Consider the following 14,673-nt stretch of genomic DNA (forward strand, 5'->3'; position numbering starts at 1 on the left):
CTCTGCAGCCCCATCTCAGTGTGAGAGCAGCGGGTGGACCCAGGCTGAAAAGCCTCAGGCTGCCTCCTCATGACATCACATGGTTGCAGAATGACTTGTCTAACACTCGTCTGTGAGGCAAGACTTCCTAAACACAGTGCGGTCACAGCTTTGTTAATACTGAGAGCGGATACAAAAGGTTTCAGTTTGTTGTGCTCGTCATTTGTAGAAGGTAAGAGCTTTCCTTCTGTTTCTGACTTATTTAAAGAAAAAAGGGACAAATGCAAACCTGTGCAACTTGTAGATACAAGAGCTGAGGAAAGAAAGAATTCGCCAAGAGTTTTGTATATGCTGCAGAGGAAGGCCCAGAACTTTACTTACATTGCTTAAGTGTCTTTTAACTAGCCTGTATTATAGGGGATTTGCCTGAGCTTACAAAGTAGGTGGCAGTGCTGCTTAGTAGTATGTACTCACTTAGTTTGTAGCCAAGTTAAAATTTGCACTAATTAAACAGCCTTCAGGAAAAATCCAAATTCAAGACTTTACAACCCAACACCTGCCTCTGATATTTCACTTTCAGCAGTGTTTGCTGCAGATTTATTCCTGACAGGGTAAACTGCGCTCCAGCTCGGAGCAGTGCAAACAAGACAGCACTTCAAAACAAAGGCGCGAGGAAAACACACAGGGGGACACATGAATTCATCTGCTGCTTGCAGCAGTCTTGCAGGCATTATGCCGTCATGTGTTCTGTATGGTGGAGTATTAAGATAATCCTTTACTGTGTATTTACATACCTTTGTCAGTGGCTTACTAGAAAAGGGAAGTGCAGTTTAGATGTAGTGCTCTGCTACTTGTGTAACCACCTTAGTTTTCTTAAAATTGCCTTCACGTAATTTTTTAATTGAGTACAGTTTTTTGCCTGTCTTACAGGAACCTGCAACCAGGTTTAAGTCTGTCTGTAACACACCAAGTTATCAGTGATCTCATCATCTGGTGCTACTTCCTGCCTCTGTTGTCATGGTGACTCTAGGAGGCCCAGAGGACTGAATATAGGGCTAATGAAGAAAACTTCAAAGTACACGCAACCTACCACCCAACAGTGTCCATAAAAAAATAAATATATAACGATAAGAGAGACACAGCGAAGCATGGAGGAGGAGGAGGACGGGGTGAATGGCTTTGGACGGAGCCCAGAGAGGAGGGGCTCTGACTGGGGCCGCATTGCCCTGCTGGACAAGACCAAGGAGTTCTTCCAGACCTGTGATGTGGAGGGAAAAGGCTTCATCACTCGCACTGATATGAGGGTTAGAGATGAAGGCCGTGTGTGTTTCTGTGGACTTTACACACTTCTGTAAAGTCTGCAGGCATTTGACAATTTCACATTATTAAGGCAGATATATATAAGACATTTTAAATGGTAGTTAATTAATCAAGGATTAATCATTCAGTGCATATACTGTCAGAAAGTAAGCCTTAACAAATCCATCTATTAATATCATTACTGTAAACATTTTCCACCAGTTAGGTTAATAATTGTGCCAGCCCAATATGAATATTTATTTCCTTTGAAAAACAGGGAGGGGTCAGTTTTTCCTCGACACTCTTACTCTTTCAGCGGTTTTTAAAAATCCGTGGAGGACCTGTGAGTGCATTAAGCCGCTGCTAAGAAGAACAACAGTTCGAAAGGACACGCTTTTACCTGTGGAACAATTTAGTGTCCTGCGGGGCTTTAATAACAGTGAGCACCGAGCAGGGAACACTCAGTGTCACTTTTTCAGTTCATATTACCGTCGCTAAAGAACTCGGAGCACTCAAACAGCCTGAGAAGTGTTGGAGCAGCACGGCTGATGGAAATGTTTATGAATATAATGCCACTCTCTCAGCGCACGGGCTGCAGTGAAGAGCACAGGCAGGAACAATGCATGCAAGCCTCTTTTTAAAGGTCTGACCATTAGTGAGCTGTGCTCCCAGCTAATTAGGGCAGCTCTTATGGGTTTGTGTTGAGGGTTTTTAATAAAACACTCTTACATTAAAAAAAAAAAAAGTAAAAAAACAAACAAACCTCAGTGCAACTGTTAGGTCAGTGTAAGCTTCGTCTGCGCTGTGTCACGACAGAGGAAAATGTACTGTAGCAGATTTGAGGTGCGAACTTATCATGTGACATTTATTTATTGTGTCTTAAAAGTAACTTGCAGTGGTTTTACAGTGAGTGTGTTTCATTTTGAAGTGGAGTTCAGCTCACCACAGGGGTATTTTAAAGTCCTTTTTGTTTATGTGTTTCTCCTGGCAGAGGCTCCACAGAGAGCTGCCTCTGTCCGCAGAGGAGCTGGAAGACGTGTTTGACTCTCTGGATACAGACCACACGGGTTACCTCACACTGGAGGCATTCACCTCTGGATTCAGTAGGTTTTCTGCCATCAGAGGCTCTTTGCTTGGATCACACATATCACACATGTTACTCCAAATAGCTTTCTCTATGTCGAACCTGAAATAGAAGACATTACTATAGCATCAAGTTGAGTTCAAGTTGATTTTGAATACTTAAAGGTATCTTGTAGTTCTACAAACACACACAAAAAAAACAGAGCGGCTTCAAGTGCAAAATACAATAATAAGGAATAGTTTGTAAAAATGCAGGCAGGGCTGATTTGTGACAAAAGTAAAAGGGGAAGTTTACAAGATGATATATGCTGTAACATATGGTTTGGAAATGGTGATACTAAAGCAAAGACAGGAAGTAGAGCTGGAGTGTTAAGGTGTTCATCAGGAGTGACCAGATGTAGGCAGGATTAGAAATGAGTACATCAGAGGGACAGCTCAGGTAGAGCGGTTTGGAGAGGCAAGGATAGGCTGGTAGGAGACTAGAGAAAGGATGTGAAGATAGAGCTGCCAGACAATAATGAAAAGTAGAAGACCACAGAGAAGATTTGTGGATTTAGTGATGTAGCGATCATTTCCCTAAAATAATGGGAGCGGCTAAGAGAAAAAGATGTGGGAAGTCATGAAAAGCTTTTGAATTTATCTTTCAAGCTTAAAAGCTGTGGGTGTGTTTCAGGTCAGTTCTTGCATGGTCGAAGGATCTCTGTGACTGATGACCAAAATCAGGCCGCTGGCCCAGTCTTCAGGGCTAAGGAAGCCCTTTATCAGAGCCAATGGGAAGCCAAGCTGTCAGGAGTTGAGAATGAGGAGGAGAGGCACTTCTGCATGCTGCTGGAAAGCCTGGGAGCCAGTAATGTATTTGAAGAGTGAGTTTAATCACAACAAAACCTTATGTGCATTATTGTTTTTTGTCATGATTCATTCTTGACAAACCTGTGAGCTAAGTTGAGTTTTGTCTCTCCCTCTTTATCTCCTTCTCCTCTCTTTCTCCAGTCCAGACGAGGTGCGCAGCCTTTGGATCCAGCTCAGACGGGATGAGCCTTACCTCTTGTCCAATTTTGAGGAATTTCTGGCCAGGGTCACCCACCAAATCAAGGAAGCTCATCAGGAAAAGAAGGAGATGGAGAGCGCCCTCCAGAGGTAGTAGGGCAGAAAACACATACACAAGGGGCAAGGGAAAAGGGGCTTTTTATGGTGTTCTACCCATTCACAAGGTTTTTAGTGACTATGAGTGTGGAAGAAATATTGGACATGAGGTTCAATATAGGGAAGGAAAGAGAAAGAAATACAACATTTCTGTTTGGATTGCTCATATGATGATTGTGGGCAGCGTTGTCCTGTTTTTATGCTTCATGCTAAAAAACGTGTGTGTGTGTTTACAGTGTGGTTGGGATCACTGTCATATTGAGAAATTTAGCTCTTGCCAACCAGATACTATCCATATGATGTTGATGGTGGATCAAATTCTGTACTTTTCTGAGTCCATAATTCAGTCAGGCTCTCACTTCTGTTTGTACCTCTGTCTGACCTCCTCAGAAGAGGATTTGAACCAGAAATTTCCAATCTGGAGTCATCACTTCATAAGACATACATCAGCCTTTCCTCCCTGTTTCCTTTCCTTAAGAATGTCTTCTTGACAGCCACTCTTCCACTGCGATCATTTCTGACAAGGCTTCTGTGAAGAGTACATGGATCAAACGAAGGGCCAGATGCATCTGCGATGTCTTTATTGAATTTTTTCCCCTGTGTCTTAAGGACATGACTTTAAGATACTATTCATCTTCTTTTGTCCTCCACTTGTCCTCCTATTTTAACGACACTGCATACCATCTCAAGAGATGCCAGGTTTTTGGCAAGACTATAAGTAAGGAAATGCATATGCTATATATATATATATATATGTTTTATTTATTTACTTTGTGTAAAACCAACACTTTATGGACCAAAAACCACCATAAAGTCAATATGCTTCTTATGCATTAGCCCCTAAATAATCAGTGGCATAAGGGTGGGATTGTGTTTACATTGTGGACGCCAGCCAGAGCCTGCTGCATGGGATTTACCTGTAATTCTCTATATAACAACGTCTTTATCCATGTCAAATGACCACTAATCTAGATCCACACTCTGACTTCCTTCTAGTGGTGTGGAAACACATTAATGATATGATTGAGTGAACACAAAGCAAAGGGGGATTTTTTTTGCACTGTATATTAATGTATTTACTCCCCTGATATGCAGAATGACATACTTGATGATTATAGTCTTTTGTCTTTGTAAATGCAACGTGAGCATCAGTGGGATGTAGGCTTACTCGTGGTACTGCGTGGCACCGTGTTACAGCTTGTTATTCTTCTAAACTTAACTAATTGGCTGCTGGGGTCTTAACGATCATCACAGGGATTGTACGTACCAGTAGTCTGAAAATGTGTTTGCATGTCAAGTGCTCACAGTGTAGACAGCAATGTTGTTCTGTTTTTAGATATTACATGTACCACCTTGTGTCTTTCATCGATAAGTAGTTTACCTTAACGTGTCATTTCAGGAAGGCAGCAACACATGACAGTGAGATCCGGTATTTATATGAAGAGATGGAGGCACAGATCAAAAATGAGAAAGAACGACTGCTGCTAAAGGTAAAAGAGCTCAGACATGAAGAAAATCTGACAAAGAAGCATCTCCTTGGCAACCGAAGAAGTAAAAAAAGATTCAGAAATACAAAGCAAGATGTTTAAAGTCATGTATGCTGGACTTGTATGGTGATATGTTTGTATGGTGATATGTTTTTATTGATTAGCATTCAAATATCTCAGTGAAGACAGAACAAAGATCTACCACAAAGCAAGAAAGCATGGGACAAGGCTAATCAAAAGGTATTGGCTGAAGCATTTGCTTATTACGCCAACCCTTTTAACAAAAGATCTTTTAGCATGCAGCTCCTGTACACAGGGCTCGAAGCAAATAATAAAACAAAGCAAAAACAAAACAAACAAACAAACAAACAAGAAAAAAACAAAAAAACAAAAAACTTTCCACCTTAGTAAGTAACTACATCAAAGCAAAAGAATCAAGAGGTTTTTTTTGTTTTTTGTTTTTGTTTTTTTTTGCTCTTTTCATTCTTGATATATATATTTTTCTAATACTCTATTTTTAAACATATTTTTAAACAAGGAAAATGAACTACACCTTTTTAAATCACTGTCATAACTATTCCACAGGTTAACTCCTCTAACAGAAACACATCTCTGCTTTATATTTGTCCTTATCTTATTTTTTTTAAAGAAATCTGTTCCCCTTAAGTCATATTGACTCTCTCTGACTTTGAACAGCTTCTGAGTACTGGGGCAAAGCAAGTTATTTTGTGCTTTATACATTATCTGTGCCATTTTATATTCAACTAAATCATAAAATTTCAGGGTATTCAGATTAATAAACAAAATGTTAGTTGGTTCTATATAGTTTGATTGGTTTATAATTCTTATAGCTCTTTTTTGCAACTTGAAAATAGGAAGAGTGTTCGTTTTATATGCATTACCCCATATCTCCAGACAGTAAGTCATATATGGAAGCAACAGAGTACAATAGAGTGTGTATAATGATTTTTTGTTCAGGACATGCTTTGTTTTATAGAGAATAGCAATGGTTTTTGACATTTTTGTTTTCACATGGTTTATATGAGACTTCCAACTCAGCTTATCATCAATTATCACTCCAAGAAATTTATTTTCGTACACTCTTTCAATTTCAATTCCATTAACCCTGATTTTAGATACATTTTTCATTTGTCTAGTGCCAAAAATAATCAATTTTGTTTTCTTTATATTTAATGATAACTTATTTACATCAAACCAGTTTTTTAATATATTTAACTCCTTTTCCGCTGTAGTCAGAAGCTGTTCTAGGTTTTTACCTGAGCAATACAGAGCGGTATCATCAGCAAACAATACACATTTTAACAGTTTGGAAATGCTACATATGTCATTTATGTATAATATAAATAATTTAGGGCCCAGCACAGAGCCCTGAGGAACACCACAAGTTACCTTCAACTGCTTAGATTTTACATTATTGAATTCGACATATTGATATCTGTCATCCAGGTAACTTTTCATCCACTTGTATGCTAACCCTCTTATGCCATATCTCTCTAGTTTATTCATTAATATAGAATGATCAATCGTATCAAACGCCTTTTTTAAGTCTATAAAAACACCAACAGTATATTCCTTATTATCTATAGCATTAGATATCCCTTCTACAAGTTCCATCACTGCCATCGAAGTGGACCTTTTCACTCTAAAGCCATATTGGTTATCACTTAGGAGATTATGCTTCTCAATATATTTATCAAGTCTATTAACAAATAACTTTTCTAAAATTTTTGAGAACTGTGGGAGCAGTGATATTGGCCTATAATTGGTAAACTGACTTCTCTCTCCGTTTTTATGGATTGGAATAACTTTTGCTATTTTCATTTGTGAGGGAAATACACCAGTTTGAAAGGACAGATTACAAATGTATGCGAAAGGTTGCACTATATATTCTATAATACTTTTAACTAATATCATGTCAATACCAAAACAGTCAGTGGACTTTTTATTTTTAAATGTCTTCACAATGTTAATTATTTCTCTATGAGTTACAGCACCAATAAACATGGAGGACACATTCTGAGTAATATGTTTATTTAGGTCGTTATTATTTCTTGACTCTGGAATTTCTTTTGCTAAATTAAAGCCAACATTTACAAAGAAATCATTAAATTCATTTGCAATGTCTTTAGTTTTATCAAGCACAATATCTTTATCTTTTTTAAAATAATCTGGATAATTCTTATTTTTTGAGCCCTTTTTGATTATACTATTTAATATCCTCCATGTTTCTTGTGTGCTACTTCTACTTTGCTCCAATAATTTGTGGTAATATTCTTTCTTACTTGTTCTTATAATATTTACTAATCTATTTTTATATAACTTGTACTTTATTTCAGCATCTTTTGTCCTCTGTTTTATGAATCTCTTATATAGATTATTTTTCTTTTTACATGCATCTTCTATCCCCTTTGTGATCCATGGCTTATTTGATCTGTGATGCTTTCTAGTGATTTTCATTAAAGGACAATGTTTTTCATATAGTGAAATTACAGTTGATAAGAATGCATCATATGCACTATTTGAATCTTCATTTGCAAAAACCTCATTCCAATTGTGTTCCTTTAAGTCCACCTGGAGGGCAGCAATGGCTCTTGTTGTTCTAAGTCGTATCATATCAAATATTTGATTCTTTTGTTTAGTTTTAATCCCAAAATAATTTTGAAAAATTGCAAAAACAGGAAGATGATCGCTTATATCAGTTATAAGAAGTCCACCTACTATTTCATGGTCAATTTTATTTGTGAATATATTATCTATCAATGTAGCTGTATCAATTGTTATTCTACTTGGTTTTATAATTACAGGGAAAAGGGAGTTACTATACATTGTATTTATGAAATCTGTTGTTTTCTGATGTCCATTTGGGTTTAGCAAATCTATATTAAAATCACCACAAATTATTTGCACTTTTTTATCATTTAGGTTGCTAAACATAGCAGCAAGTTTTTCATTGAATGTCTCAAGGCATGAACATGGTGTCCTATATATGCAACTTACAATTATATTGTTAGCTTTTTCAACATGGATTTCAATAGTGACACATTCCAATACGTTATCTATGGTGCTTGACATACATTCAATCAGACTACATTTCAAAACTTTATCTACATATAAGGCAACACCGCCTCCTTTTTTATTCACCCTGTTCATTGTAAATAATTCGTATCCTTCCAGTCCCATTTCACTAATTTTCTCATTATCGAGCCATGTTTCTGATATTGCAATTATATTAAACTTTTTTAACTTACTTAAACATTCTGTAATTTTAGAAAAAATTTTATACAGGCTTCTACTATTGAAATGTATGACCGACAATGCATTTGCCATTTTAATATTCATATTGAATTGGTCATCTGTATAGTACTCACAAGTATTATTGGTGTTATTGTAGAAGTGGGTATCTGGGTCAATGTTACTTTCAGGGTCATGCATGTTGTGCTCTGCATAGTTAAACGTTTTGAAGTTCGTTTTCTCAGCGTGTGTGGCAAAATAACCACCTTGACAGTCCTTTTCATAATCAAATTCTTCCTCTTCAATATCTCTGAATGGAAACCTATAATCTGTGTCCAAACTTGTCATTTATGTGTTTTTGTTTTTGTTGTTGTTTTTTGAGCCGTAAGGCCAGAAACACTTTCCATACCCATTGTTCATTATCCAATCGTCACTTTTCCAATAGATTCCAGAGCAGATTCCTGATTATTTATATTGCTCTAAGTCTTTGAGTTCTCTTATCATCACAACTTTCGCTTCTTCGGGATTGCCATTTAGTCTTATCATTACTTTGCAGTTCCTCGTCCATGTCGCTTGTATTTTATTTTGTTTTCTCAGGCTGCGTGCCTGTCTTGCAATTTCAGCAGTCTTTTTCGTTAAATGTTCATTTAAATACACACCAGTCCCTTTAAGCTTCTTACCCTGTTTCAGTAACTCAATCTTTGTTTTGCGACTCACAAACCGAAGAATAATTGATGGCTTTGTTTTACTGTCTTTCCTGGGGAGCGTGTGGCATGCTGCAATATGATGGCTCTGAATACTTACATTCTTCGTTTGAAGGAATTTTATCACTTGCTGTTCAAGCGTTTGCAGCTCCTCTACCGGGGCATCTTCACCATCTTTACCTCCCCCAGCTGTTACTCTGGCGTAGGTTCGGTGTTGCGTCTCCAGTCCACTTATGACTAAATCATCCATTCTTGTGTATTGTTCAAGGTCCTCGATTCGCCGTTCCAAGTCGTCTATTTTCTTGTCCTTGTCCTTTATGAGGTTTTTTAGTTGTTTTATTTCATCCATTAGGTCATGTAGCATACCTTGTTGTTTAGCCACTTTGCTCAGTTCATCAGACATGAAATTAAGCGATTTCCTAATCTCCTCCAACTCCTCTTCAACTCCTGGGTTTGCTTTTTTAGGCGGCATTTTGAAAATGATGAGATTTGTATTTCCTTGTGATGGCCCGTTGAAGTCACTGTTGATTAACTTGTTGGTTGAGCCTTGGCCTAGTGGCTGCTGCAGGAGCCTGGGCCTAGTGGCTGCTGGAGGATCCTGGGCCTAGTGGCTGCTGGAAGAGCCTTGGCCTAGTGGCTGCTGGAAGAGCCTTGGCCTGGTGGCTGCTGGAGGATCCTGGGCCTGGTGGCTGCTGGAAGAGCCTGGGCCTGGTGGCTGCTGGAGGATCCTGGGCCTGGTGGCTGCTGCAGGAGCCTGGGCCTGGTGGCTGCTGGAAGAGCCTGGGCCTGGTGGCTGCTGGAGGATCCTGGGCCTGGTGGAGCAGGAGGGTCCTGGGCCTGGTGGCTGCTGGAGGGCTGTACAGAAGTGCACTCTCTGACAAAAGATGACTAACTTCAAATTTAAATAACTTTCTGTGTGCTCATTTTAAATCTGAATTCAACACAGCTGGGATAGGCTCCAGCACCCCCGCGACCCTGAAAAGGATAAGCGGAAGCGAATGGATGGAACACAAGTAAAAAGGAAAAAAAGCAGTTCCTTATGGAAGCTGATAGTCTTCAACCACTAGACAGTTATTTCAGTAAAGTGGAAGACCACTTTCTGCATTATCATAAATGCTGGGTCTTTCAAAGAGAGAGAACAAGCGCTAGTAATGATGTAAGCGTAGTTTTGCTTAAGGATTATATCGTATTGACAGCAGTGTTTTTACCTTTCGAGCTAATTTTGTGCACTTTCTTTTAACCGCAAGTTGAACCTTTTCTTCTTCTGCTCCTGCAGGACTCTGAGCGGCTTCAGTTGCGCAGCCAGGACCTGGAGCACCAGCTTCTTACGAAGGAGAAAGATTTGGAGCAGCTTTTCCAGAAGCAGAAACGGGTAAGTTAATATGGACAACGCATCCCAAAGAAATTCTGCGGTTATGTTTAATAAGAAACATCCACCATTGTAACAACATGACAAAAAAAAATTAAGCTCTCTGTAAAAACATTTGTTATGTGTAACTATTGAATAGTGGGCTTGTGGCATTACATCTGTCGTGTAGAGAGGATTTACACCAAACCTCACTGTTTTGTTCCCTGTGCAGATATCCCCTAAGTACACTAACCCAGCATTAGTGTATTATAACTCCTGTGAATATCTCCCTGTTTAGTTAGAGCACCAGTGCTCTGAGCTGAGCAGTGAGAAGCAGGAGAGCCACGTAGAGAACGTCAAACTGAAAATGACCAACAATGAGTTGTCCAGAGCGCTGGAGAGCACCAGCCAGGAGCTGGTGCTGGCCCAGGAACAGCTGGCTATGCTGCAGGAACAGGCCTCCCGGCTACAACGGGAGAAAGAAATGTGCGTATAAGCATTGTTTGTATTAACTGTGTTTCCCTGCAGTGTGCAAACAGATGCCATAGAGTAGCTATTTAAAAGCAAGTTTCTTCTGTCTGGTTTCAGGGAAATGTACCGAGTAACTGAAGGACTGCAGAGGGAAAAGCAAAGTCTAATGAAGCAGCTTGACCTCCTCAGGTATAATGAGAACAACCAGCACTTTTCAAACTTGGGTTTTGATGAGCCTGTATGCACACTTTTGAGCCTGTGTGGACTGGAGACAATCCAAAAGTTGTACAATCATTCATGCCAATGTTGAGTGGATATAGGTTTCTGACCACAACTATTGTTTTACTCATTTTGGCTCCTGGTTCAGTCCTAACTGGCCAAACCCTATGAAACAAACTCCAAGGTTCAAGGATTTGCAAAGCACAAAACACTCTTTAACATCCCTTCTTTAACTTCCCAGAGAGATGAACAAGCATTTAAAGGATGAGCGAGACTTGTGCTGTGGTGTAGTAAGTGAATAGTATTTTATGTAACTGCATTAACTCGATTACAGCACTAGAATAGTTGAGTAATGCACCTTCTTTTTTTAAACAAGCCTCGAACATCACTCAGAAAGAAGCAGAAACAGAGAGCGGGCCTCGGCAATATATTTGATGACAGCAGCCAGCCGGCAAAAAGGTGATTCATTCATCATTCAAGTACTCTTTTTAACAGAATTCATCCCTGTCAGATTGCTTCCTATGCAACAATGACAAATGTGATGTAAAAATCATGCATCAAAGGAGGAAAAACAGAGGATGTCTGATTCCTTATACTCACAAAAAATAGCCAAATTATCAACTAGAAATCTTAGAAAACTCAAGTGAATTGATCCAGTAAATCCTCTGTTTCTCCTCTGTCCCCAAAGAGCCTCACTGTTGGTGGATGGGTCCTACCTATCTCTGGAGGCCTTGCCTATAGAGCACCTTCAAATCGTTTTTGTTGCTTCCTCCTCCTGTAGTGAAGATGACACCACCACTGCCACCCCTGCTCCCTCCACCACAGCTGCTAGCAGCCCTGTGTGCCAACAAAGGCCTTCAGCGAATAGGAACTCTGGCTTAGCCAACGGTCACATCAGCCCCGCTCTGCCTAAAGTGCATGACGTGAAGACAAAGGCCAAAAGGCTGTCCACCAAAATAGCCGCCAGCAAGAGGGTGTTGGGGAGAAGCAGAGACAAATCAAAGAAAGTCGAAATTGATAAGAAGGTGGCAGAAGAGGAGGAGGTGTTAGATGCCCCGCCAGACGGGTGGCCCCTCCGCAGAGTCATCTCCATAGAAGAGGACCACCTGCCCCACCTGCTCCAAGGAGGACCTCAGCCCTTACTGCACCAGCTCAGCGAGGAGGAAGACGAGAGGGATGAGGAGGAAGAAGACGACAGAAGGAGCGGCCTCAGTGCTTCCCCACGTTACATCTCAGTGTCAAAAGAAGCTCCTCCTGCAAGGAAATCCTACTTTACTCAATCGAAGAAGACCCCACCTGTATCTCCAAGAGGACAGCCTGTGGGAAAGGAGACCTCACAGGTGCGTTTACGGCTCCCCACTTTTATATATGCTTTTATATAAGTTATTGGAGAGGTAATGAAACTGTCTTTCTAATTGCTCGCCTACAGAAGGTGAAAGAACTGTTTGCCCCAGACCGCCTGTTTAAAGTGGTCCTGGTTGGAAATTCCAGCGTTGGGAAAACATCCCTGCTGCGCTCCTTCTGTGAGGGCCGTTTCCACCCTTCCACAACTGCTACTGTGGGTAAGAAGAAAGGCAGTCATATTTTATTGATGTTTCAGGGCCCGTTTTAAACAGATCTGAAGGGCATGTGTGCAAGTGTGGCTGTGGATGCCTTTCCTGAATACTGGGGGGCGATTTAGCATCACATGAAAGGGCTTGTGAAGTCACACTGCCTGTCTAAGAGCCCCGGCACTCATTGTACTACAGATTATGTCACTTTGGATGAATTTTCTTTATCCTTGCTTTCATCTTTTCCAATCCTCCTTTTATGCCTTGTTGTCACCACCTTTCTCACCCCTTTTTCTGCTGGAATGAAGCACAGGCTTCATTCCAGATCCCCCTACTGGCCATTCATATCATTGCTCCTCCGTAGTGAAAACGAGAAGTAAAATCAAGCCTAAATTAAATGTGAGAAGTGTGTCCTTATATTATGTTCGATTATGTATTATATGTTATTATATGTTATTGTTGTTTTTTAAATCAGGTATTGACTACAGTGTGAAGACATTAACATTGGACAATATGCAGGTAGCCATGCAGCTTTGGGACACCGCAGGCCAAGAGAGGTGAGTGACCCCTCCCTTCAGCATATTTCAGTTAACTGGTTGGATATAAACCACTAATATCTTGCAACTTGAAGCTTACCAATAAAATACTAATCAAGAACATCATATCAAAAGTCTGAATATATAGTCAGTTTATTGCAACCTTCCTCCAATCTTAGGTTTATCTGAGAGAAATTGTGAGCTTTTTTTAATACAAATTATGACTTTGCAATCTCAAAAAAAATTTCCACACTTGCAAATTCCCTTTAATTATGCTTTTACCCTGCCTCTGTATTACTTTATTTTATATTTTAATTTTTTTTTATAGAATTGCTCTAATATGCCCTCTTAATAAACACAATTCCTCTTGCAATACTTTATTTTACATGAATGGAAGTGTATACAGTATAATAATAATAAGTTTCTGAAGACTGAAAATTAGAGATAATGTATAAAAATGTTTTTTATTGCACTTAATGCATTACTCTTGTCAAAACCTTTAAATTAAATCCAATACTATGGACTTCTTGAGTGTTTCAAATCCTCCGTAGAAGTGAACAGAAACAAAATGACAAAAAAAAAGTGTCGTATTTCCAACACTTGAATGTTTTTTTCTTGAATAGTCACTATAAAACAATAACCGTGTAGTATTATTGTAGCAGTATTGAGGCGGATGTACATAATGTATTCTTATACTCACATTTGAAAAATGGGCCACTGTGCTGACATTCAAATCCTGCTACTGACACAGGTACCGCAGCATAACCAAGCAGTTCTTTCGCAAGGCAGATGGTGTGGTGGTGATGTATGATGTTACAGTGGAGGAGAGCTTCAAGGCTGTGCGGCCCTGGCTCACCAATGTTCAGGTTGGACCTTTGACCCATTCAGTCCTGTGCAAGTCTTGTTTTGTTGCATGCATGGTTCAGTTCATCCAATTTTGGAATTCACATTCTTAAAAGCTGGGGGTTATTGCTCATAACGTTTATGCAGTTCACATCTTTGGCAAATCCTGAAATGGGAAGCTCTGGAACACTGTTCTTTATTTTCTTAGGAAGCAGCAGGAGAAGGGATCCCTATTCTCTTGCTAGGTAACAAAATGGACATGAACGAAGACAGGGAGGTGTCATTTAAAGAAGCTGAGCAACTTGCTTATGTAAATCTAATGCATTTTTGTGCAAGTATTGCCTGTTCCAGGACAACAGTGGGTCTGAATTTGTGTGCACACCCTTTTCAGGAAAACAAGGTGATGTTCTCGGAGGTCAGTGCCTACACGGGAAAGAATGTGACAGAGTCCCTGACTCACCTGGCCAGGTAAGATCAAAACAATCTGATACACAGCGCACTGGGGCTGCATTATGATTCGCAGCAGATGTCAAGCCTTTACCCCCCCTCTTTGTTTACTCAGAGTGTTAATGGAGCAGGAGGACACGGTGAGAGATACAACAGTCATACTCAGCACTCAGCCTGTGAAGAAGAAAGCCTGCTGCAAGTGAAGACTCAAGCTAACACAAAGAAAACCTAAAACCATAGGGGGAAAAAATCTTTGTACTGCTATACTCAGTTTATTGAGAGGCAGATCTTTTTTTTCTGTGGAGATTAAAA

The 14,673-nt window shown here is 39.8% G+C and overlaps 1 protein-coding gene across 1 annotated transcript; it reads left to right on the plus strand.

The window, feature by feature from the left end:
• The first annotated feature begins 80 nt into the window (after positions 1-80).
• cracr2ab (calcium release activated channel regulator 2Ab) lies at positions 81-14,622 on the plus strand. Its single transcript, XM_006780739.3, has 18 exons — positions 81-211; positions 910-1,283; positions 2,270-2,381; positions 3,035-3,224; positions 3,352-3,498; positions 4,904-4,994; positions 10,224-10,319; positions 10,594-10,781; positions 10,884-10,955; positions 11,227-11,275; positions 11,362-11,444; positions 11,767-12,325; positions 12,415-12,547; positions 13,011-13,092; positions 13,823-13,937; positions 14,123-14,224; positions 14,306-14,382; positions 14,477-14,622. The coding sequence occupies exons 2-18, from the start codon at positions 1,128-1,130 to the stop codon at positions 14,562-14,564; spliced, it is 2,340 nt and encodes a 779-aa protein (XP_006780802.2). The 5' UTR covers positions 81-211; positions 910-1,127; the 3' UTR covers positions 14,565-14,622.
• The last annotated feature ends 51 nt before the right edge of the window (positions 14,623-14,673 follow it).

This window comes from Neolamprologus brichardi, chromosome 17 (assembly GCF_056152115.1).
Source record: "Neolamprologus brichardi isolate AB-2024 chromosome 17, ASM5615211v1, whole genome shotgun sequence".
NCBI classification, from domain to species: domain Eukaryota; kingdom Metazoa; phylum Chordata; class Actinopteri; order Cichliformes; family Cichlidae; genus Neolamprologus; species Neolamprologus brichardi.